The following is a 27160-nucleotide window of genomic DNA, read 5'->3' on the forward strand; positions in this document are numbered from 1 at the left end:
GCCTCTCTGATACCTGTAGCTCTTTCCGGCTGCCAGACACACGCAAGCACAGAGTGAGTCAGGTCTGATCCAGTTTGATCCAGTCCCACGCCAGCCCACCGTGCAGTGGAGGTCAAGGACACCCCAGTGCAACCTCCACCTGTCAGCGGAGGATGGCAGGGGAGGGATTATGGTGCGACGCAGGGGCACAGATTAAAGGGTGACACAAACGGAGATCTGGAGTGCCAATCTGCCAAGCAGCGGGAGGGGGTCCACCACTTCTAGAGCTGGTCGATGTCACATGCACACACATGAAACACGCTTACACACTTAAGCTGGCATGAACAGTCACGTATACACAAACGGGCAGTTGCTCAATAGAATGCCTTTATTATTGCACGTAGACGTGTAATTTAATTTGAACCCTTCCTCTCGGTAACGTCAAAGCCGGTTACCTCACCAAACAGCCTTGAGTCATGACGCATAAAATCACCAAGTAATGCTGATACAAACTTCTGCTATCTTAGCTTTAATGCGCTGCAGTTTGAAGGCACTGCAGCAAGTAATAAGCCTTGGGGCCGGGATGTGGTGTCTGGGCTGTGAGGCTTTTAAAAAATTCTGCCTGAGGAGTTTAGACTGGAAAAATTAGTGCTACCTTTGGATTCACTTGTAAAAATCATACGTATACAGGCAAGCTTTCATATTATGTAGTTTTAGTTTGATTCACGCAGTGTTCTTGCATATTATTCTCCTACACCCATGCTTTTAATTCATGCCTAGCAGTTTCTTCTCATTATACGGTTAATCTTAATGGCTTGCCTTTCTCAGTGTTTTGTATAGCTCTTAAATGTGTTTTGAAAACTGCTATAAATGTGAAGTTTACTGTAATTAAAGTCTTGCTGCTCAAGTAATTGTCTAAATTGGAATTCATAAATATAAGGGGAAACATTTTATTTCGCCTCCGATTGCTATCTGACAGCTTAGCGCAGCAAAGAGCACAATCAGTGCCGGATGACACTGCATTAATGCTGGTTGATATAGGGGAAACATTTCAATATTAACAACCTTCGCTTTAAGGTGCTTTTGTGTCCAAATGCTGACATCAGTGGAAAATGTGCAACACACACACACACACACACACACACACACACACACACACACACACACACACACACACACACACACACACACACACACACACACACACACACACACACACACACACACACACACACACACACACACACACACACACACACACACACACACACACCGATTTGCCACTTGGGGAATGGGAGGTTGTTGCTGTTGGAAGCTGTTTAAGTTAAAACACACACAGGAGTAACAAAAAAAGTAAATCCAGATGAGTTAATAATGCTCTTTGAAAAAAAAAAAAAAAAAAAAAAAGTGAGCATATGTACACACAAATACTCAAGACTACACATACTCATGAACTCCATTCAACAAACACATGCAGACGCACTGACTGTCAGATGCGTTATGTCCTCTGCCCTTATCGTTTAAGATGTCCAGCTTTCAACGGGCCCTGATATTCTCTCTCCCCTCGGTTCCTTGTGCTTTCTCGCTCTCCCTCCCACTGTTTGCCACCATTCAGAAAAGCAAAATGTGAAAAACACTCTCGCCTCCAAACACTGATTTAATTAGCTGATTTAATTAACTGATTACCAAACTTCTATCTCAATGCTACAAACGGCAGCCAGCATTATTAATCTTTATAGCAACACTGCTGCACTTCCCACTCACTGCTGAAGCTGTTGCACAGAAGGAAACAGGACAGCTGCCCTACTTACACACCACGTGTATATACAATTAAACCACTGGAACATTCAAATGTCCTACTATGATATGTACTAAGTGAACATGTGCACACCCACACACCCCCACACACACCCACACATCAGCGTGCTTCAAGTCTGATGGGACAAATGCTGTGAAAAAATAAAAACACACTTTGGTTCAGATAGTGTCCCAGTGGTGACCATAAGCTGTCACTTCTGTTCTCCTGCTGCGATTAATTCTGTGACAGCGTGCGTGCGTGAGTAAGTGTGTGTGTGTGTGTGTGTGTGTGTGTGTGTGTATGTGCGTGCATCCAAGTCTCCATTGTCTGTTGTCTTTCTTTAACAAAGGAAAGAGAGGGTCCCAGTTAAATTAGCAAGTTTCATTCCATCAATGTTCATCATTATTTCATGGACTCCTGAATATTTTATATACTGTGTGTGTGTGTGTGTGTGTGTGTGTGTGTGTGTGTGTGTTTATGACCGTGCAAGTCTGAATGCTGCAACTGCTGCGCTGTGTGTGTGTGTGTGTGTGTGTGTGTGTGTGTGTGTGTGTGTGTGTGTGTGTGTGCTGGGACATTAAGTATTAACTGAGCTGGGGGGCTTGGAGATGAACGTCCGGGTCCTCTACTATCCCAGCATGCTCCGCTGCTCTCCTGTCTCGCCTTTCCAGGATAGGAGCCTGGGGAGCTGTCAAGATGCACTGCACTGCTTTCTGTGTGTGTGAGTGTGTGTCTGCGTGCGTGTATTGTCTGAGAATGGGAGGGGACTCATGCAAAACCCAGATGAGTTAATAATGCTGTTTGAGAATTCCTCTTCAAAACACACACACATTCTCAGACACACACACACACACACACACACATTCTCAGACACACACATTCTCAGACACACACACACACACACACACACACACACACACACACACACACACACCCCCCTGCATGACATGTTCTTGTCTGTCCCCTCATATTCCCTCGTCCTTACAATTCTCAGGCAACAGGAGAAAAAAAAAGGAAACAAGGAAAACAGAAGAACTTAAATATTGAAGAGAGAGACGAAGGAAAGGAAAGAATGCATCTGTATCCACAGAGCGCTGACATAAAGCAGGTGTCGCCAGTAAATTTCTCAACTGCTGTCCGTCCTCCACCCTTTCTCTGAATTTTTTATTTTTTTTTTACTTTGGCACCCCCTCTGTTCCTCATCATTTGTTCTTTCTATCTAGGTCAGGGTCAAGGGGAGCGTCTAACAAAATAGAGAGTCCAGCACCCCCAAGTCTCCACGGCTCCCATCACTGACGGTTCTTTTACCAACGCCACACGCCAAGACAATTATATGTCTTTGTACTGGTTGCCAGCATGAGGAGCAGAGCAGCAGACTATTGGCTGGCGTAGTGGTGATGGAAGCTAGATTGTTTTGGATGCTGTTGTTGTTGGTGGTGGTGGTGGTGGTGTTGTGCTGGCCTTCTAGTTAGTTTAAGAAAAATGAAGAAATAGAAAGGGAGAAGAAGAAGAATAAAAGAAGAAGAAGTGAACTCCCTGCTTTCATGTTGACATCGGTGGACTGAACAAGAACAAACCGCAGTAGGGCCCGATGCACCGGGGAGCAGGGGGAGATTCACATAAGTGCGCACACCCACACTGTATTCACACAGATGACTATACACACACTTCGATGTGGAGGAGGAAGCAGTGCACTGGGCTGGAAACACAGATTGTCAACAGATTGTAAAACTGAAGACCACTCTGGAGATAGAGGGGAGGAGAGAGAGAGAGAGAGAGAGAGAGAGAGAGAGAGAGAGAGGGAGAAAAAAAAAAAAAAATGAATTGGAGAAAACAGACGGGTGGGCGTTGGAACACCCCCCCCCCCACACACACACACACACACACACACACACACACACAGGTGGTGTTTCTGGGCTTGGCTCTGCTGCAAGGAAGAGATAAGAGACTGGAAGGAGAGGATGGCAGAAAGAAAAGAAAAACTGAAAAAGTGATGGAGAGAATACAGAATGATGGGAAATCAGGAAAAAAAACATCCTGCAGGTGATCTCACACAAAGACTACAAAATGTTTACACTTATAAAGAAATCGCACAAATACAAACTAGTCCCACAGGCCCCATAAATAGAAGGAAGGAAGGAAGGAAGAGGCCAATCCCATCTGGGATAGCAGAAATGTCTCAACAGGGGGATCTCTCACACACACACACACACACACACACACACACACACAAAATGAAGGACAACAAACACAGACAAAGTTGAGTTAACATTTAACTAGTTTAGTAAATCAACACCAGCATAGTAAATCAACACACACGGAGGTTGCGTTTGTGACCTGAGATTGTAAGTGCATGTCAGACTGTGTGCGTGTGTGGCTCAGGAATTGTGCTTGTGTGTGGAAAGCCACAAGGACAGTGCAATTTGTTTGATTAACAAACCTGCATGACAATGTCACGACATGTCTTTTGACAACAGAAATAGTTTAGACAAACACAGAAAACAGGTCAGCGAAAACGATCTTACCTGTTGCAGAAGAGGCCACGTTGAGCAGGATAATGGCACGGTCATGAAAAAGAAAACAAAAAAAGATAGAAGGCATGGTAAATAATGAGTTACATCGGCATTGGGCGGCACAGCATTTCCTAACAACCCAGTGACACTGTGGAAACAATCGTCACCCAAATAAAATCCTTAAGCAATCACACCGTCAGAGATCAACAGAACAAAAAGCCACTCCTTGGCACATTTAAGGGATGCAGAACAATTAATTTGACGGACTGACAAGTGGGAAAACATGAACAGCTAGATGGGCCGACTAGCGCAGACACGGGTAGAAAGACAGACTGGAAGGAAGGCCAGTCGGGAGGACAAATTGATAGGTGGATTACCTATTTAGTTGACAAAAGGAGTGAAAGACAGGCCAGCATACAGACAGGTAGACAGATTGGGAAATGAGAAAAAGAGATGGACAAGCAGACATATCGGACATGCTGGCACAGACAGAGACAGCATGTCAAAGGCAGGGAATTTGTGCAACCACAGGGACAGGAATGCCTGACACCTAATTATAAATGAATGAGAGATGTGTGCTCAAAGAGACTGACGCTAAGGGGAAAAACACACAGTGAGAAATCCCCTCCCTGGAGTCAGCGACCATATGGACAGGTAAAGACAGGGGAGAAAGGAAGAAGAAGAAGTAGCAGAGGAGTGATTCCCAGTTTGCTTTTGTCTTCTTCCTCCAGATCTTCTGTTGGTAAGGGCCAAGCTTCAGAAACCAACCCAAGTTGGACACACACTCGCTTGCGAACAGGTATGTTCAGACTGAGTCAAGCAGAAGGATGGAGACATTACGGCAGAAGGTGACAAAGAGAAAGTGTGAAAAGAATAAAAAAAAGAGAGTGGGTGGGTGGGTGGGTGGGTGGGTGTGCGTGTGTGTGTGCCAGTGCCTGAAATAAGGCTGATGGCAGCTGTCAGCTTCTATCTGATGGAAGGGAGAAGAAGAGCAGGAGAGAAAGAGATATACAGAGAGGGATGGAGAGAGATGAAGAGATGACAGAAAGAGCACAGGTAAGAGTCGGAGAGACAGGGAAAAGAGACACACAGAGAAACACTGAGGAAGGGACAGGAGTGAAAAATGAGAGGAGGCAGAGATAGCATCTATTATTCCACAGGGACCACATCCCATTCTAGATATCCACAGCAGTCAACACTGTCAGGAACCACATGCAATAGGGGTGTGTGTGTGTGTGTGTGTGTGTGTGTGTGTGTGTGTGTGTGTGTGTGTGTGTGTGTGTGTGTGTGTGTGTGTGTGTGTGTGTGTGTGTGTGTGTGTGTGTGTGTGTGTGCGCGCAAGGGAGTCACGTTACTGTCACCTCAAAGTTAAATTAATCAAAAGGGAGATGTGGCAAAGCGGACAGCTAACATGCGTATGGTCATACATATGCATTAACGCATTAAAATGCAACGTTACTTTAAAGCAGAAATCGGTGGATACAAGAGTGGCGAACGACTTTAAATCAGGGAGAGGATAGTGTGAGAGTTTGAAAGCGGCTTTCCCTCTTTTATTTAGGGATAATTCTGGCTTTTTACAGCTTCGGCCTCATTTTTGCCCACATTTTCCCACGTCGGTTATGATAAAATTGTCCAACTGGGTAAGAAACGATCGGTCAAACGATCACCAACCAAGCCAACAGTCTAGCCGGATGATCAGAAGCACTTTGTTTGGAGGTAAAACCGAAAGTGATTGCCACCTGAAATGCTTGCAATAATCCCTCATTGCAAATTGTGTTGTAATGTTGTAAAAAGGTAAAAGGTCGGTGTGAAATAAAACCAACTGATTAAATATAATCACTGGTATTTTTTTTTTTTTTTTTTTTTTTTTACACAATTTATTTACATTTTGAATGAATGAAGGTACTTCTATTCTTTATACCTGTTTTGATGACTGAAAGGAACATATTTGACCCCTTTGATGCTTGCTTCTTTGTCAGTCAGATATTTGTAGCTGGAGAGGACATGAAGCATCAGCATCTGCTGCGGCTGTGGATCACTGCACTGATTACCACACTCCCCTTGGAATATGTGCTGTTGCCGTCCTAATGTTACAACAAAGGATTATCCCGCTATTTATGAAATCAGATTTGGAATAATTAACAACCCATTTTTATTTAATTTCCTTAGTTTGCTATACGGTTACTTAAAATGCTAAGTGAACCACCATGACTACTTTCTGAAAGTGTTCTGCTTCATCCACTGTTCAGTGTGTTTGTGTAGCCAAGATGGATGGTGGTCAGATCTCATCCTCACTGCAAGTGATTCTCACTCCAGAAGTGCAGTGAGACGCACTGAGCCTGCCCCCTCAACAAGGTCCTGGTCTGATTGTTTTGCTCCCAAGTGAAATTACACGGCCCAATTTCTTATTCGGCCCAATAAACTGAAATAAGGGCAAAACACTTCTAGTTTGGAGAAAGAAAAACTGCTTCAAGTGATTTAGCTGTAAAGATTACCTCAGCTAAGGAGACTGATACACACTGGCAGTCTTCACATCAGACTAGTGACCCAAGAAATATGGCAATCAGCGCGAAACGTGTAAATTAAGTTGGTGAGAGAAGACTGACCAAGTAAATCCACCCTCCAAAATATAATGCAGGACAAAGTTGCTCTTTTCACATGGCAAAAACCCTTCCAGTGCTTCAGCACTACTGATGAATGTAAGGAAGCATGTTAAACACAATTATTTTGTGTATGTAAAGAGGGGACATTTTGTGTGTGTTGGTACCACATTTAATTTGCAAGCATACAGTAGAGCTGTAAATGACCATCTGTAGCGTAGCTTCAGTAATACTTGCACACACAAATGTAGCTCAGTGTCATGAGGTCATGTCAACCACCATGTTAAATAACAGTGGTAGAAAAATTATGCTAATGAACATGGCTTATCAAAAAAAAAAAAATCTATTAAAAGGCTGCATTAACCGAATCATTTTTTTACCCACATTGCCTCTGATTTTTTGGGGGTTTGGTCAGGGAGCTCCAAAAGCTGTTGGCAAGTGGAAATTCGTGGCTAAAGTCATAACCCATCCAGAAGATATGGAACAACAGTAGTATTTACTTAAAGTTGTGTAGAAAGACAGAGAAAGAGCTTAATGAAAGCGCCATGGAGGAGGAAATTGGAAGGGAGGGATAATTGCGTTCAAGTAGGCCAACGGAAAGAGGGGGAATGAGAAAGGGAGCGAACAGTCACCTGACCAATGTAAGTCGAATGTTCGCTCTCCCAAATCCTCCACCATGTTCTCCAGCTCGTCGTTACCTTTGTTGGTCAGCTGTTTGGTGCGGAGCAGCAGTGTACCGTGGGTTTATTATGCTAAAAACAGCTGCTTGCATTTGTAAACAATCACTGACGAGAGCCATGGGAGTGAACCAACACAGAAAATTTGCGGGTGTGAAAACCAAAAGCTGAAGGGAACTGCAGTACATACCTGCAAGTAGTAATTTGATCCATTGTTAAAAATAAAAATATTGATTATAGCAGCTTTAATAATGAATTTGTTTTAGATTTTAGAGCAACTGCCTTTCTACAGCACTATGGTTAACACTGACCTGGACAGTCAGCCATAGGAAGATAACTTTGACTGGTGTATATTTTATGATTTCTCATAACTGAAACCTGCCTCTGTTTTGGGCCTGCACGATGAATCCTACTAAGAAAAGGCAATTCAATACGGACTACTGCAATTTCCAAATCACCAGAGGCCGTCATTTTTTATTTTTTATTTAAAAAGCAAATAATATGTTTCAGACAGCTTCCTACACAAGTTAATTTGGTGCTTGGAAGGCTCTTCTGGCCAATAAACAAAGATGCATGCTGAAGAAAATCCTTCAGTACATTTAAATCCTAAAGCATCCCAGTCTCAAGACCGCACGTTCATTTTTACATTGGGTTTCATTTTCAAGAAGTGACATTTTAATTTTAAGTGTGGAAAAGCTGTGTTAATACAACTCATGCCAATGTGCACAACTCAGAAGAGAAAAAAAACAATGTTTTTGTCGATAGTGTGCAAGCCTTTTCTCTCACCCTCAGGATATCACTGCCCTCAAATAACCTCTTTAATAAAAATATAACATGTGCAATACATTTTAAATCGTTGCCATGCATGGCACATTTTGATCCTTTGGGTCTTTCTTGATTTAACACCCACTGTAAATGCTTGCCCAAGTTAACCCACTGACAACAGAATTCCCTCTTTGAAATGTGTGTGTGTGTGTGTGTGTGTGTGTGTGTGTGTGTGTGTGTGTGTGTGTGTGTGTGTGTGTGTGTGTGTGTGTGTGTGTTGGGGGGGAGGCCGGTATAGATGTTGAAAGTTTGGATTTACAATCATAAATCCATGCTTTTAAAAAGCTGGCAGCTGATGGGGGGGGGGGGGTGACAAAAGGAAGATAACTTGTAAACAAAAGATCTTTTTAGTATTTTATAGATGAAAAACATGAACAATGAATATTTCTTTCTCTTTTCTTTTTTTTTATCTCCAAAACTGGATATTTGAGGTCTTGGAATTAAATCCTTCATGCAGTGTTTCATTATCATGATAATGCTCTCAAAACTGATGAATCAAAGAACTGTTTATGGCTGGGGGTTGTGTTGTAAAGAAAGTTGTAAAGGGCATTGTAATGGACCCCTGTGTGCAGCGCTTTAGACAAGGCTCCAAAAAGGGCCAGAACAACACCAACACACACCAACACACACCAACACACACCAACACACACCAACACACACCAACACACACCAACACACACCAACACACACACACCAACACACGGCTGACCTCTTTACGCTGATTAACATTCCATTAGGGGAGGAGGGGGAGACGATGAGATACTTTCGCTCACCTTCTTGCCCTCTTGTTTTCCTTCCCTTTTATTACACTTCATCTCTGCTTCCTTTTTTACTCTTTAACTCTAACTGTTCACTCCCTTTCTCATTTTCCCCCCAGTCTCTTTCCGTTGGCCTACTTGAACGCAATCATCCCTCCCTTCCAATTTCCTCCTGCATGGCGCTTTCATTAAGCTCTTTCTCTGTCTTTCTACTTCCATCCCAATTTTTCTCCTGCAGTAACGTTAATGTCCCTATGCTTCTATGTGTTGCTGAGGCATGTCGTGGCAGGCCCGTTACTTAGCTCGCAGGCTTACAAGAACTTTACTGACTCACCACATTGGAGCGAGTGTGTAATTCGCACACTGATTTATACTGATGAATACTTTCTACTAACTAAAACTAATTTATTGCAATGAATGAGCTGCTGCTTACATGTAGAAAAACAAACACATACACACACTCTCTCATTCTGGTGATCAGAATAACAATAAAATCCAGAGGTGTTTCATTCATTTACACCTCCTCTGCTTTATTAAGACCTGTGACTCATGTATGTCTCCACACCTGCTCTCTCAAAGCTGTTGGTGTGCACTGGCACGTGGCAGCTTGTGTGTGCCCGTGATGATTAAGCATTGCCTAATGAAAACAGTGTGTGTGTGTATGTGTGTGTGTGTGTGTGTGTGTGTGTGTGTGTGTGCACACCAATTCTTGTGCCCGATTTTCAATGGATTCCAAGTGAATGCAATTCCTCTTCTTTACGTATTCCCTAACTTTAAAAAGGCAAAAACAACATGGCAATTTGTTGACTTGTTTGATTAGATCAATACAGGCATTTATAGGTTTCTCTAGGCTACAAATCTGTCTGCTGCCATTTACATACATCAGTGTGAGAGAATATTAGAACATTCTTAAAATATGATGTAGTCCAACACGTCCACTACATAAACACAGCTCAAACATAACCAGAGTTGTGTCTGCGACAGTGTCAACACAAACTGAAAAAAGGTAGAATTAATCATCAAGTGTTTTTTCTTGCATTGGATTGCATAAGACGGTAAAGGTGTATCTAATACACTTGTAACTGCAATTCAGTATCAGTGTTAGCTGCATGTTTGTCTCTTAACTTAAGCATACAAAAAGTCGTCGGACAGAAAACAAATCAAGCGAAAATGCCAAAGGTGACCTAGTTTCTCAATTGTGAGGATTTGTTGCTTTTCTTTGTCTTACAGTATGTGTTGGTAAACTAAATTTCCTTGGGTCAGGAAAAAAAAAAAAAAAAAAAAGGTTATAAAGAAAATAACTGGAAAATAAGCATTGGTTGCAGTATTAGTCAAGAGAATGTCAAAATATATACTTTACTTTCTAAAAAGATTTAAAAAAAAAAAAAAAAAAAAAAAAAAAAAAAAAAAAGTAAATGAAAGCACATTTCAAATGCCATGTGAATAACAACTGAGGAACTGATATATCTAGCCTAACCAGATTTCTTACTGGCAATAAACATCATAATCTGCTTGTTAAGCAGGAGAGGATAACCTGGGTTAAAGATTTACTTACATACATGCCCACACACAAACAAGGTGAGTCATAAAAGAAATCTCCTCTCCCTCATACAAAAAAGTGAACAGGCACAAAAACAGACTAAGGCGAGCGTGACAGACTTCCAGTTATGACTTATTACTCGAGGGAGAAAAACAAATAAACGGCTGAACAATGAAGAGACAAAAGATGGAAGAAAAGTACCCTGGCACACCTACAAGCAATGCATCTTTACAAGTTAGGCAACCGTGTACAAGACCACACAACCACATGTCCGTATAAAGCACTCACACAAAGAACAAACAAAAAAACGTGCATATCTGTGTGTGTGTGTGTGTGTGTTTGTGTTTGTGTGAGCCAGACTCCAGCTGAGAGGGGAAGCAATAGCAATTCCCACTGACCTGAAAACTAGCTTGCCAGCCACCTCAAAATATAGAGGAATGAAAAAAAAAAAGAGGGAGAATGTCAGTGAGCACGAAGGCGATGAAAATACAGAGGGAGAGATTTAGAAATACTGGAGAGTGGCCTCTGCGTAGTAAGGACACACACACACACACACACACACACACACACACACACACACACACACACACACACACACACACACACACACACACACACACACACACACACACACACACACACACACACACACACACACACACACACACACACACACACACACACACACACACACACACACACACACACACACACACACACACACACACACACACACACACACACACACACACACACACACACACACACACACACACACACAGGTGCTGTGAGGGATTACGGGAAAGAACAGGCATCGACACTCCTTTGTACTGCCAGCTCAAGTGAAAAGAATGAAGGAAAGATGAGAAAGAGAGAAGGCGGATAGGCAGCAAAAGGAGAAAGAGATAATGTATGAGGCATCTGCACACAACCAACAGGACAAAAACAAAAAAACTGTGTGTGTGTGTGTAAGTGTCGAGAGTGACTCTGTATGGGTGTGTAGAGGTTTGGGAGTGTGTCCCTCTTTTGCTTTTGTGACTCCCGAGGTTCCCCGCGGTCAAGAGCGGATCCTCTTTCTCTCTCGTGCCCTCTTTTCATACACTTGTTCACCCTCTTTTTTTATACACTCACTCCCCGTCCCCTCCCTCTCTTTTAGCGCAGCGCTGAATGGCCCTCTCTCTCTGATGAGTGACTGATGAATGAAGTAGCTCTTTGAAGTCAAGAGTCACAGCAAGGCTGGTCAAGCGTGAAGAGATGCCGGACAAAAGACGGCAGAGAGAGAGAGAGAGAGAGAGAGAGAGAGAGAGAGAGAGAGAGAGAGAGAGAGAAAGGAAAGGAAAAAAAAAAACAGGGCAAGAGGGGGTGGGGGGGTATATTCAACAAGGGACAGCGTCAAACAGTGAACATCCATAAAGTCAGTGAGGGACGGAGGCTGAATGTGTCTGGTAGAAAGAGAGAGTGTGAGAGAGAGAGCACGGTCTGCATTTTTGCATGAGTGCCTCGGAGTATTTGCATTGTGGTGCTCAACATGCAAAAGTCCTGCATCACGCAAGTCGTGACCGAGTGAAACCTTTCTGGAACATGCCTTCTGGACTACAGAGGCAGCCTGGAGGTCTTCGGGTTTTTTACCTGCCTCAAATGCCTCTACTCTCCTCCTTTTATTGCTATGGACACACACAAGCAAACAGATTGCATACGGGAGAGGTTTTTTTGAGACATTACCCTAACAGTGCCTCCTCATTTAATTACTTTTGGTGGTTATTTGGAGGTTTTTTTTGTGTGGCATTGCAGTCATTGTTTTGGTTTTCTGTTACCATCTGCAGATGATTAGCCTTTTAGTCGTATGACCATAGCGGTTTATTTTTTCCATGTGTGTTTACCTTAAAAATGTAAACATTTTTTTAAGCTCAATCCCACTCCCTCACTGCCCCTTAAGTAAGGAGGAGGGATTTTGCCTTCAATAGGATGTCAGCGTACATGAGGATTTGTTTTTAACTGGCTTGCCTGGTTAAAGAAAGCTTAACTCAAACAGAAAACTACAATTTACTCAGGGAACATGTCTGGGCACTCCTTCATTCACCTCTGAAAGCTTCTCAGTGCTTAAAAGGCCCAGTGTGTAACGTGTGTAGTTGTTCATTATCAAAATCTGTGTTGCCGTTCACAAACTTGTCCTTTTTCATGAATATTTACTAGAGATGGCCCGATACCATTTTTTGCTTCCCGATACCGATTCCGATACCTGAACTTGCGTATTGGCCGATACCAATCCAAATGTCAGGAACAGGAGTCTTCTTCTTCTTGAAAAGAGCAAGATGACCAGCTTTTTGAAGCGTGAAGGCTACCGTAGCTGTAACACATACTTTGAACTGATTGGTGCGAGAGAGATGATTGCGATATATGATCTCAATGCTAAATGGGAGAAATTCCTACACAGTGGACCTTTAAAAAGGCTCCTTGGTGGTGGTGTGACATTAGTTGGAAACCTTGGAGCTGCCACCAAGAATTTCTTGGCTATCTGGGAATGACACCTGCCTTCGTGTCTCTTTGCTGCAGAGAATATGGAATTTAGATGACAGCAGTGTGACAGGCAAACACACAGAAGGCTGTTTGATAGTCATTGTTTTGGTTTAATTTGTCCAGTAATTAGAAAGGGAGATACTCCGCCAAGGCAAATTTTGACAACAGGCAAAACCGACTAAATGATTTGAATATCTCAGGCTGTTAATAGACTGTGTGGTAGCTGATGCTTACTGATTTATCCACCACAGACACATGTTATCAGCATTTGGGCGCCTTGGGAGGTGGGGGTTTTGGTCTGCCTTCCATCACAGGGAAAAAGACATCACAGGCTGGATTTAGCTCGGTGTGAACAAAACGCAGGGTCGTCTAGCAAGTTAAACCTGGCTCAACTATTGCTGGACCACAATGCAACGCCATCCGGCAAGACACTGCCATCGCCAATCAAATACATGCAAGTGTACATTCCTGGTAAATTTCTTTGTAACGTGAATGCTATATTTCTGCCATCTGCCTCGCAATCATTGCAACCGAAGATAAAACGATTCCTGCCGTGCGTTTTAAAATTCCGTCTCTGAGTACTATGAAGTGCAGTGCATTGGCCTCTGCGATAGGCCTTCAAACTCATGGATCTATTACTCAAACTTACTGGATCAGGATTCATATCTCTACTTGAAACAACGCACACACACACACACACCGACGCAGGGCTGCTTTCAGTCCGAATGCCCGCTAACCCCCAGTTGAGACATACAGCTATGATAAAGAAAATGCATCAGTTAGTTGAAGGACAGCCTACTCGTCAATTACGTTACCTCGTCGACCACATACAATGATAAACCGGAAAATAAGAAGTTCAGATCTTATCTAAAAATATCTGGCATAGTTATGAGTGGTTGATGAATTTGTATTAGCCTTGCTTCTCCATGTGTATCTACTATAAACCACAGAGGCTTTTTTTTTTTTTTTATTTAAGACACTGACCTGACTCCTGAAAATAGTCAAGCCTCAGTTGGATTGGGTTTTCCCTTCCAATTAAACTCTAAACAGCCAATCTATGTGCTTGTTATGACAACCCAAGGCCAAATCTGAAATATTGAAACATTTATTGTCTTCGGAATGTACAAACAATGTACTATGCATGCGTAGGAGCTCCTGAAAGTGATGGAATAGATTTATCTGCATTCCTTTGACAGCCTTACATAAAGTAGAAAAAAAAAATTTCAAAGACAACAACACAAAGCTGTCTGCAGACATACTACTGTATTGCAAGGGATCAATCTGGTGATTTCACTGTTGCAAGACTACTTCCTAAACCTCTCTTATCAGTTTTCACAGGAGAGCAGATTGTTTTTAAAAAAGGAGTTGAAGGGCTGAATGGGTTTCAAAGACACACTTTCTAGTATTCCCTTTGTAATTTCAAATACATGAAAGTGTACATCACCCCAAGACCACCAGATTTTTCTGTCTGTGCACACGAGGAAAAAAGGCAGTCACAGGTACAAAAAAAAGGAGGGCTTCTCCATCGTACAGTTCTCAAGGGTGTGAGAGAGAGAACACTACACTCCTCCTGTGTTTATCTCAATCTCACATCAGATCAGATCACTGGCAGATAAAAGCACTTCCTGACACATCACTTCCTCTCTCTGGAGGAAGCTGAAACGCGCTGGGAAACCCAAAACGACAGGGCGGTGGCGAGGAGGATGGAGAACTTTTTTTTGACAGAGCAAAAGGGAGAAGCGGGGGGATAGAAGGGGAAGCAGAGGTGGTGTACAAAAATGTTGAAGTATATAGAGAGGAAAAGGTGAAAACTGCATACTCGTGGCCCAGATCCACAGTGCTGCATGTGGGTGAAGAGGAGGTGGCAGAGCGGAAAGAGACAAAGAGGTGAAGAGACACTAAGAATAGTAGAACTGGATTAGCTTTAACACTGACCTTTATCCGGCGCGATGGCACTCCCTCACTTGATCTTTACTGCCGTTACAGGAGAAGCCTGTCCTACTTTTCCTAAGTTTGACTCAACAATGGACCATGTCGAGATTTCCAGATAAGGTGACATATTTATTTATTTAACCCTTATTTGTCCAAATCTGCTGCTTACACAAGAGATTGTGTGTGTGTGTGTGTGTGTGTGTGTGTGTGTGTGTGTGTGTGTGTGTGTACACACACACACACACACACACACACACACCGGTATGTATATATGCGGGAGGGGTGATCAATTACTTGTTTTCACGGTTTTAAAATTACATTATTAACAATCTCTTACCAATATGTGATAAAATTTCAGTGGGAGTACTGTTGTCAACAATTTTGCCAGCTATAAAGACAACTGTCTGCAGCAAGTTTGGCCATCTGAAGTTAATCATCATTAATTCCATTAATCGGCCAAACGGCAAAATAAAAAGGCATGGCAGCTGTCTGGTTAATGTGTCCTCTGCACACTCTGTACTATTCATTTCCCCCAAAAAGAGAAGCACCACTAGAGAGCCAAAGTAAAACTGGAACTTCAGGGTTCGGTTCTAGAAGTAAGAAAACCAAATTCAAATTCACATTGGTAACGACACTAAAAACTAAACATCCAACCTATCCAGAATTTGACCCTACCTGTCAACAGTGCAAATTACACTCAGCAACCCTTATTTTTTTCACACGGCAAAACACCCAGACACATGCAACTCTTGCTTGAATGCACAAATGAAGGCCACACACACACACACACACACACACACACACACACACACACACACACACACACACACACACACACACACACACACACACACACACACACACACACACACACACACACACACACACACACACACACACACACACACACACACACACACACACACACACACACACGGTCTGCCCTAGAGCAAAGCAGACAAACCTAGTGTAGCAGAACGAAGAATCTCTGTTTTGCTTCCTTTGCTCTCTTTCCATGAATGGCATCAGCACTTTAGCTCTTCTGGTGGGGCACTCACATGCACACAGACAAAAGACACTGAAGTGCTGGGATGGCATGACGGGCAGAACGGAGAGGAGTGATGGGAAAAAAAAGACATGGTGAGGCATGGAAGGATGCAGACACAATACTATCATTCATTTCGTTTTTGGGATTTGGTAAAAGTTAGCCTACTGTGTGTGTGTGTGTTCCCAAAGAGAAGACAGTCCCAATCAGTTAAAACTCCTCCCCCTAATTCAAAGAGGCAGTATGGGATTTGCATTTTTTCCACAATTCAATTAGTACGCCTGTCAGCCTCTCCTCTCCGTTCACATGCCTCCGTTGGCCATCTCTTCGCTCTCACACATACAAACATGCTCCCACAGACACACATCAGCTTCATGAATGGAGGCATTTATTCATAAACACACACATGCAGGAAATTGATGCATTTATTTGTTTGTTTACAAAAAAAAATGAGAGACAAGGAGAAGCTCCCGGGTCACATCCTGTCTGGACTTGTCACATTCAGGGACATGAAAAGATAGTGCTGTTAATGGCTGCAGAGAGCAGTCCCTGGGGATGTCTTTCTCTCTCTCTGTCCTTCTCCATCTCAGAAGGAAGGGAAGCAGGGAAAAGACAGGGAGTGCCATCAAAGAATAGGGCATCATGGGGTGGGGGGGTGTTAAAAGAAAGACTGACACTCGGGGTCGATATGTAGCAAGAGAGCACACGAAACAGACAAGGCCAAACCGGATTTAGAAACCAGGAACTAGGATCAGCCACAGACGCACTGACTTTGCCGCGGGGCCGGCTAATGACTTCAGCTAGCCTCTTGTCTGATTAATAGCCTATAATCCCATTCTCATGGATAGCATACCACAGCATTCCTCTGCACCACTCATTAACCACTTTAGAAAGGCCCACTAATCACCCAGTCGCTTTTAGCTAGCAAGGCTAATGCTAGGCTAGGCTTATCAATAGGGAGTAATCCTGTTGGCGGAGCTGCTGTAGCGTAGCGCCCCTCATTACCAGCCATAGAAATGTCTGCTAATCATTCGCCGCACGGTTATTTGTCCACAGGGCCGCATAATCACTTTGGTGGTAGTGGGGGAAGGGGGTTGACATTTGACAGTCGGCGGCAGAGGGTGGAAGAGACAGAGTGACACACAGAGTCACAGAGGCTGTGTAATGATTAAGAAACACATCACTCTTGCTTTTCTTTCTCGCTCTCCCCATCTGCCCTCTGTGTCAAGCACACAGCCAGATCGGATCTGGAAAGGCTCTGCTCAATGTCGGCGTCATTCAAGTTGGATCAAATCGATGGAAAACCCTCTGCGATCCATAATGGCTAATCAATAATGAAGCCTTGCAGGCAGAGCAAAGATAACCCTTCACAGACCACCAGCAGAGACAGTCGTCAGCGATCAAGCGGAGCCTTGTCCTTCTCCTGTCTTTAAATGTGCACTGAGGTGAAACAGCTGGGGCAAATCAATGGTGGCAACAGCCCTAACTCAACTTGAGCGTACCGGTTTGTATTCTGGACAGTTTAATGTTGATTCAATCATCCTTCTAAACAATACCAGAATCCATACTTTACTCCAATAATCATAATTTTTCAACACCAGCAGTTTGGCCATAATCGGGCCATTTTACATTCCTTATCAACAACAGCCAAACAGCTGCCTGCTGAAAAATGGCTGCAAACAGCCGGTATGGCAGGGAGTCAAACTGAAAGCACTGTGTGTGTGGCCTGGGGGCCCAACAGAGGTATCCCCATATCCTCTTGAGCTAAAGTCTCTCAACTCTGAATTGTGAAGCTGGTTATACATTACAGGGACCTGAGGCTGAACCTGTGTTGAACTCTTGTATTGGAGGGGAAGCAGCGGTGTAGCTGAGAGAGGCCTGTCAACACATGCCTCAAGCTACTGGAGTGGAAAACACATAGGGGGTATATCACACTCTTTTATGTGTGAGATTGCGTGTGAGTTGACCATCCTTTCACTACATTGTGAAGGGCAGAGCACAAAAAACGTGGAGAGCCACTTGCTTGACTGCATTATCTGCTGTTGGTGCGCTGATCTAGTGTTGCATTTAAGACTAACATTAAAGTTGGAATATTGTTTGAGTGAGTAACGGACAAATGTGGTAATAATAACTGCATTTGGGAGTTGAGTTTTTTTCTTGAAACAACACAGAAAACAACACCTATATCTACAACAAAAGGACTCAAATCTAAGGGTTGCAGGATGATTAAAAAGAAAATAATGTTTTTCAGACTTTTTCTTGAGAATTTCTGGATAAGGTTTACACCTTCTGTCCTCAAAAAAGTATTCAAATAAAAACAGTATGAGGAGGAATAATTTCATATTGGTTAAACAGGTAACAACTTGAACACATATATGACCTGTGACAAGGGGTTGAAGTAGATATGGCTTTGTTTTAAGAGTTACAAGCCAAAAAAAAGGATGTGAATTCTCACTTTGAAGTTAAAAATATCAACAAAAAAAATTAATATATATCACCAGTTACCAGAGCCTAAATGACATCTTCTAATTGATTTGATTATTTTGACTGACCATCACTCACCAGTAAAAAATAAATAACGATTTACGTTAATGACAGTAAAAGAGTCTGTAACCAGCATATATATGGTCTTTTTTACATTAGATAATAAAAAAATAATTGTCTGCTGAAAAGCCTGTTCATCTACTAATGGTCCTATACTAATTAGTTCAGAAAAGCATAATTTTTGCAAACATATTGCCACAAAATGTTCTTTAATGCCTCTGTCTGTATGCCAATTCCTCACACACTTGACATCAGGTACAGTAAGGTATTAGGTTACCACTGGTAATCCCATTAGAGCCTGGTTTCCACTAAAATAAGCAGGCTTGTTCCATAAGTGAGCTAAGTAAACAGGCAAGGAATAACTGGCTAGAGGGATATGGGAATTTTTGTTGGGAATGCTAGAGGATGGTGCATTCGCAGGCCCAAGATGAGTGGACATAACCGGCTTTGGAGTGCCTGGCCACCAGCGCTTAAACCCAACTAATCTGATTGGATTAACACCAACCTGCCTGGCTCCGCATCAGCGTGTGCACGCACGCATATCGACATGGGCATGCACACACATTTGTACTATATGCCAATCAGCCAGGGCTGCCTCTGTAGCTTCCTGGAGTTCATCTGGATTCTGGGTTGTGCTGGCTGATGGCACCATGCTGAGCTACCACATGCACACGCATCCGCTCTCACGCCACGCACACACACACACAGTTACACACAGAGCCAGCTTAGAGTGCAGCGATTTGTGCTGTGAATCTGAAACAGACCTATTGAAAGAAGAGTAATGCCCAGTGCTTGACAACCGTGCTAATTGACTAGCCCCCTCCCCAGCAATGAAACTAAACGTTTTTACCCTCTACTTTTATCTTTTCAATCATTCCCTGACAGCTCTCCTCTTGTCCCACATTCATCTCATCCTCTTCCTCATATGACTCTTCATCACCTCCATATCTTCCTCCCTTCTCCGTGCCCCCCCCCTCCGCCGCCTTTTCCCTCATACATGTAATCATTCATTAGAACCAAGGCAGTTGTCCATTAGGCAAAGCAGCCATTTTGGAAATTGCAGCAAATCTTCCATGAAAAGACATTTCCTCTAATGCGGTAGTCACGCTCGGAGGGAGAGGGAGAAGAAGATGGCAAAGGAGTGGGCGAGTGGGCAGAGACGGAGAGAGGAGGAAAGAGGAGAGAGAGAAAAGTGAAGGAGAGAGACAGAGAGTGAGCCCCCGGCCATAAAGCCACCCAGCGGAAAGCAAGCCTGCTGTTTGATTAGAGAGTGACACCATCATGAAGGGAAGGATACAGGAAAGGACGGAAGGAGAGGGAGGGAAAAGTGTTTTAGAGGCAGGCAGAGGGGATGAAGAGGAGGCGGGAAAGAAAGAGATGGAGAGAAAAAACATGGAGTGATTTGAGAGGGCCAAGTAGAGGCAGTAAAATTAGCCCCATCACTTTGTTTACTAAAACGCTCTATGACACACTAGGATTAAAGACAGACAGACAGACACACTCACGAGATGTGTGCACAAACACACATGCACAGGACAGATGGTATCCCCCCATCGAAAGTGTGGCTATAATTTGAGTAAAGTGGTAGATACCTCCTTAACCAATTAGAAGCCCCATATCAAGGCCTTGCATTAGGGGCTGTGTCTGTTTAGTTTCACACACTCATTAGTGTGTGTTCTACTATGTATGTGTGTGTACTCGTTTGTCCCATGGGATCACTGAAGAACATTAAAAGTGATATAAGGGGGGAGAGATGAGAAATCCACTGTGAGTGGAGCTCAGCCGAGTATGGGAGTTCTTTTCTCCCACAATGCCACTGTTCATCTCGATCTCATCTCATCACCGATCAAAGATGGACCTGTCTCTCCTATTACGAACCACTCATCTCACGGCCGCTTGCTGCTGCTTAATGTGCCTCCCTCTAAAGCTGACACATTTGTCACCAGACCAAACTGAGCCTAATCCATCGTGGCATTTTCCTCTCCCACAATTTATGATAAACTGAATTTGAAAAACCACCATATTCAATCCAATTTCTTCAACGTCTCTAAAAAATTTGTTTGCTCTCTTGAAGTAGAAACATTTTGGAGAAACTGTGCAACACACAGTGTGATACAGACCTATCTGTATAGAATCAATAAATCATACAGCCATGACAACAGGGCCTGGCAAATGTTGTTCTATCAATACTAAACAGTTCAATAGTGGCTTTGTACATTCAGAGATGTTCTTTAAAGAAAATCCCATTAATGTTGGCCTGGCTGTGTGTCGGTCTTTTAAATAGCAACTGCTGTGCTTACGTAGTCCTTACACTCTGCTGTACAATATAACAATAAGTAAAGCTGGAAAAAACTAATCAATTAATTTAAAGTAATTTATTTTGACATCTTGTGGTTCCAAATTTTTATATTATTTAATATGATTTTAGGTGTTCTATGATAGCAAACTGAACATATTTGAATATGTTGATGTCTTTTGGAGTGTTAGATAAAATAAGCAAATGTCAACATAGGCGCTGCAATTTTCTTGCGTCCTTCTGGCACGGTTAACCAATAATGAAAATAATTATTGCAGGCTTAAACATTGGCACATGTTTGTTTTCATAATCAAATGAAAGCATACAGCAATATGACAGTAAATGTAAATTACAAACTTTAAATTCTTAAATCTATTTGTCGGTTTTCTTATTTTTTCTCCCCTCTTTCTTGTGGATGTGTTTTCTGACATCAAGGAGGCGTATTAATGTGCTTGAATCCAGCTGATGGAAATGGTGCTAATTCACATTTTATTTTTGCAGCATTTTAAACGTTTGTGTAAAATTCACTTGACAGCTGGATGAGAAAAAAAGCTGCAGAGAGATGGTGGATCGCAACACTAGAACTGCTGTGTTGCCAAATATTTCTAGAAAGGCTGTTTTTTGGGTTTTGTTTCTCACAGTTAACAATGCAGCTCCAAACCACTTCCTCCACAAGTGTGCAGGTACAAGGTGTGTCAGACACATAAAACCACTGGCTGGGGCTAAAGACTGTTTATCTCCACCACGCTGACAATGCGCACAGCTGATTTTAAGGCTATGAGTACGACACTGCACCAAGAAATCCCTCACCATCGTTCTGTAAACACAGATGATCTTAATCACACTTTCTCTGGCCTCTTCGCCACACTGCTATTGCCTTAAAGACCAATGTCCCTAAACAAGCATTACCACAGTGATACAAGAGAGGCAAACAATGAGGGACACATGGAGTTAAACACGCACACAGACAGAAGCACATATAGGGGAAAGCGGTCAATGAGACAGAAAAATGAACAAAAACAGGGAGGGAAACAGAGTGTTATTCCAGTTTCTTTTCAAAGCTCCTCATTGCAGCGATTCACTTCACTTCCCTGTGGAAGTAGAGCTGCATATAATATGAAGCAGCATTGTTTTTCTTCAGGGTGCTATTAAACTTGTAGTCCCTTGGTTCTCTGTCAGAAGTGATAGGATAGTCGATTATACCAGAGGCAAGAGATCCTCTCCTCTCCCATGCACATATACCTAGACCTCTCATCTGCGCTGGCTTCCTGTCTCTTTCTGTTCCCGTGGCCTCTTCAGGTGCACACAAACACAGACGCACGCATAAATACACACACCCATACAAGTTCAGGCTTTGAAAAAGTGCTCACAAAAAGTGATGAAAGGCTGTTTATCCTGCTTCCACTGTGATATCTCAGCTCGCCATGCAGAATGGCCGAACACGTTATCACCTCTGAGCAGGGGAAACCACGGGAGTCAGGACTGACGCCAGCAGCAAATACCAGCGCTAGTGTGTGTGTATGTGTGTGTGTCACAGCAGTAATAATCACCCGGATTAGAGCGGAGCCAAACCCCCGCAGGGTTCCCCTCTCCCCCCTACCGACCCAGCCCAACTCTGCCCAGCCTGCAGCTCTGATCCCCAGTTTGAGCAGCCATGGGAAGCAGTGCAGCCGGCCTGACATCTCCATGCGCCTGGCTGCCAGACAGATAGGCAGAGAGGCGAAAAACACTTCTTTCTTTCTTCTTCCCCCCCCCCACCACCACCACCCTTGTCCTATTGATCACCCATAGCCAAAATAAAATATCGAACAAGCTCAGGCAATACAAAGACACATAACTCATTCAACAAGAATACCCTTAAACCACAAGGGTGCAGTGAAATGGAAGTTGATACAGCCGTCAATATGTCTGGGTGAGGGATGCAATACGTTGGCAACAACAGTAGGGAGGCGCGGAGAAGAAATGGGTTAGCCAATAACTTAATAAGAATGTGCGTTATGTCTGGATACCTCATAGTCAATGCAAGGGATTATTACGGAATGGAAATGTTGCCTGGCTGGATGGATTACCCCCCCCCCCACCTGAAATAAATTTAGCTGAATCCCAGCATGGGAGGGCACCCTGATATTGGCACCGATCAACAATTGTCACTGTTGAGAGAGCTTCTGTTGCATTTGTGACAGCTCAATGTCCAAATTTCGATCTACATTTGTCTCTCAGCAAGCATCTATTATCAATCTACTGTCTCAGAAAGATGCGCACCATCCTTGACATCCTTCTTTTATTTTAAACCACACCATAACACTGTCCCACTCGGTGAAGAGAAAGACCTTTGATTTAAGATAACATAGCAACCAGTTACATCCATTAACATCCTGTGGGAACTTTCATGAGTTTTATTTATTTAGTTATGACATAATTATATTACCTTCTGTTTTGCTTTATCTTCTCTGGGATCACTCAGTCACTACTATATTTCTGTGGTATAAATTGGACCAACAATAGCTGCATAAATTTAGATATTTTGTGTAAAGAAATGCTCTAAAATTTACTATAAGTAATATAAATAATAAAATAATAAAAATAAAAATAATGCCTGTTATAATTGTCTCTCCAGCGGAATAAGCCTGCATTAAAGGATGATTTGTAAACCAGACAAAGAGGTGTAAGAAGTAGAACTGTCAGGAGATAGACAAGGTTAATAATTGTATATTACTTAGATCTTATCTAATCTTACATTAACACAATGTACAGCTCTGTGAGTTTACAGTGGCCTTATTGTACCTTTAGGTACATTTTCTCTACTGTGGCATCACTGCAATGCTCGTCTAAAACGACACACAGTATAGCCTAATAAGACTAACGTAAAGCTATTTAAAAATATATCTATATCAGTAATATAATCCTCAAAAATGTGTCAAAGAGTTACTATAGATACATCACAATTTTTGACTACGTTATTTCCTAAACCTCACACTTGACAATTCTTCATAATCTACACAGGCAAGTAAACCAAACATCTGACAGTTTTACCTTAGATTTTTTTGTTTGTTCTCCTTCTTGTTGAGGACCCCTGGCACACAGTTGGTGAGCTCGGTCCAGTCGGCGTGCAAGCCGCAGCTCCAGCCGGTGGAGAACCGGGAGAAGAGCCAGGTCTCCTTGCGGTTCGGCCGGTAGCAGGTACACTTCTTCTGGCCCGGTCTGCAGTCGCAGGGGACCTCCAGACGTACATTCTGGACCAGGTGCCTGCCGAAGGTAGTCCCCCCGGTCTTCTGGATGTGCAAAAACACGATCACGTCCTCCCCTTTGATTTGGAAATCAATCGTCCTCTCTAGGTCTCTGACGGGGAAGTAGTATTTCTTAACGTAGTGGGGGTCCGGAGTGGGGAAGATGTCCCCCTCGTCTTCCTCCGTGAAATAACCGTGCGGGGAGCCGAAATTGATCACCCCGGGAGCCACGTACTGATAGAGAATCAGCATAAAACACACGGATCCGACGACGATCAACAAGAATTTGCTGCTCCTCTCGACCATGTTCCTTCCAAGTGCGGTTCCTACAGTACGCTACCATTTCCCAGTCAAGCCGACAACAGCGAGCAGGGCTCTCGGCTTCTGCATTCTCGCTCTCCCCCGCCAGGAAGGACTTGTTTTCGGGGTTCAAGAGTGGCTCATTCCGCTTCGAGCTGACCGGCAAAGTTGGCTCATCGTTTACCGAGACCGTTCAACACCCTGAAAGACGCATTGTAACTCACTGAAAGCCCCCCCGTAGCCGACCCTCCCCCGTTTACCTTACTTTGGTTTCCAGTCTACACAACAGACTCACTGCATCACCATGGAGTTATGTACCCAAGATGCAGCGCGACCTCTACTTTTTCAACGTCTCTCGCTCGCTCTCTCTCTCTGAAAAACGAGGAGAGTCGTTTTAATTTATTGGTTGACACGTAACGACCGCGTCACCGCTAGTAGCCAATAGCTAATGTCATAGATAGATAGATAGATAGATAGATAGATAGATAGATAGATAGATAGATAGATAGATAGATAGATAGATAGATAGATAGATAGATAGATAGATAGATAGATAGATAGATAGATAGATAGATAGATAGATAGATAGATAGATAGATAGATAGATAGATAGATAGATAGATAGATAGATACATAGATAGATAGATAGATAGATAGATAGATAGATACATACATACATAGATAGATAGATAGATAGATAGATAACGTTGAATTTATAAGTAATAAAACCACAATGTAGGCCTAATACACTCAGATTTTGATGCTTGTATGACCGGTAGCTTATGGTGAAATCTTTTTAATAGATAGGCTATTGCAATAATAATATAACTGACCTTATTGAGTCAGTTTTCTAAATTTGTTTAAATTAAATTATTCTCTACTTATTCTATTATAACAATACATTTCAGTAGGCTATAACTATGTCACAAAAAAACTAACATTTAAGTGGTTTTACAAAGTGCCTGTGGCTATGTGCAATTGCCACAATAGTATGCAATATTAGCTTTTAAAATACAATGCATTACTAGGTAAGGAAAACTGTACACAATGATAAACTTCTCAAGAAAGGTTTTTCCTCAGACATTACAGAAACCAATTACATTACATGTCATTTAGCTGACACTTTTATCCAAAGTGACTTATTGCTATATATGTCAGAGGTCGCACGCCTCTGAAGCAACTGGTTGATGTATCTCAGTGGGAATCGAACATGGGTCTCCCATACTAAGGGCATGTGTCATGTCCACTGCGCCATCACCACCCCACTTATTGTTCAATAACATAGCCTAAATTGCTAGAGACTGAATGGAAAACAAACATTATCTGTATCCAAAAGCAAACACACCGCCCTCCGATTATATAAAGTCATTTTAATGCACACACATTGTTCTCTTGCGTGAAAAGTGGAACTAATAAATGCAGTCTATGTAGAACTTGTTGGACAAAATTGGAAGTAATAGAAACTCATCAGCTAATCAGCTATTTCCAAATCAATGAATTACTCCATTTGAATGCAACTTTCCCAAAATACTATTACAAGAAATCAAAATAGCAAAATAAGAAGTAAAACAAACGTTGTAAACAGTTGGAGTGGTGTAAAAGATCTAAACTGATTCCTTTACAAGAAAGCTCAAATGTCAGACAACCATGAGATCAACCAGTTGGTTCACGTTGCTTCTTGCGTTGCTACCGCTGGTGGTCAGCACTGAGTCCTGCTGTTTCTTCTTTAATGCAGCTGAACAACTTGTCAGGCATATTTATGTGAGTCCCATGGGCGATTACTGTCGAACATATTTTGAGTAATCACATCTACGAGTGGAAGAGAGAAACATGTTGCAACGACTGAATGTTGTTCAGATAAGACTGGTTCAACCCTTAAGCTGACAGTGTGCTTTAAATGTTTTTTTTCCACCAGTGCCCCTGAGGTTTAACTGCAATTTCTCAGGCATTTGTTATTGCAGATGCTTATTGTGGTAATAGGGCAGAGCGAAATGACTGTGTGTTTTTGGAATGGCTGAGTGTAATCTTGGTAAGCTACCAGGCGAGATTCCCACATGTTTCTTAAATGAAGCTTAATCAGTAAGATCAGCCCAATCAGCAGGCCGGGGGAGTGAAAGCAGCAGTTGGTTGTGGCTGGTGGCAAATGAGGTTGGTAAGGGATGAGGGTACATTTTCACTTTGAGTGGTTTGGGTTGATGATGTGATGTGTGTTTAGTCAGGCTGTAATTGCCCGTGTGCCTATCCACAGTTTCAGCTTCCATGATTTCCCAGCTGGATGTGGCTCTCTTAAGGCCTGAGCTCAACCTATTCCTGAAACCTGTCATAACTTTTAATTAATCTCAGGTAGTTTTTAGGTGGACCAGGTGTTCATGATTTTCCGATACACCGATAAGTCAGCCACACACTTTAAAAACTAAAAAGCTAAAATGATAAGCAGTCACCATTTAAGTCAGCCTTTATAAATGGCTTTATGGTTATACATTTTTGTATAAGCTTGTGGATCTCACAGTTTCTAATAATTGATCAAGTCTGCAGTTATACATATACGATTTATAGTTAAGAGGGTCTTACTGATAAGTCAAAGAGCTGAAAATGATAGAGTTAAGGTT

At 42.7% G+C, this 27160-nt stretch overlaps 1 protein-coding gene across 1 annotated transcript in view; it reads right to left on the reverse strand.

The window, feature by feature from the left end:
• The window catches only part of hs6st1a (heparan sulfate 6-O-sulfotransferase 1a), a 53107-nt gene extending 28252 nt beyond the window's left edge, over positions 1-24855 (reverse strand). The window contains exon 1 of the mRNA XM_028566159.1: positions 24058-24855. Coding sequence (XP_028421960.1) covers positions 24058-24557 — 500 coding nt within the window. The 5' untranslated portion in view covers positions 24558-24855. The remainder of the gene's footprint in view (positions 1-24057) is intronic.
• Positions 24856-27160: the final 2305 nt, after the last annotated feature.

This window comes from Perca flavescens, chromosome 20 (genome assembly GCF_004354835.1).
Source record: "Perca flavescens isolate YP-PL-M2 chromosome 20, PFLA_1.0, whole genome shotgun sequence".
In the NCBI taxonomy this organism is placed as follows: domain Eukaryota; kingdom Metazoa; phylum Chordata; class Actinopteri; order Perciformes; family Percidae; genus Perca; species Perca flavescens.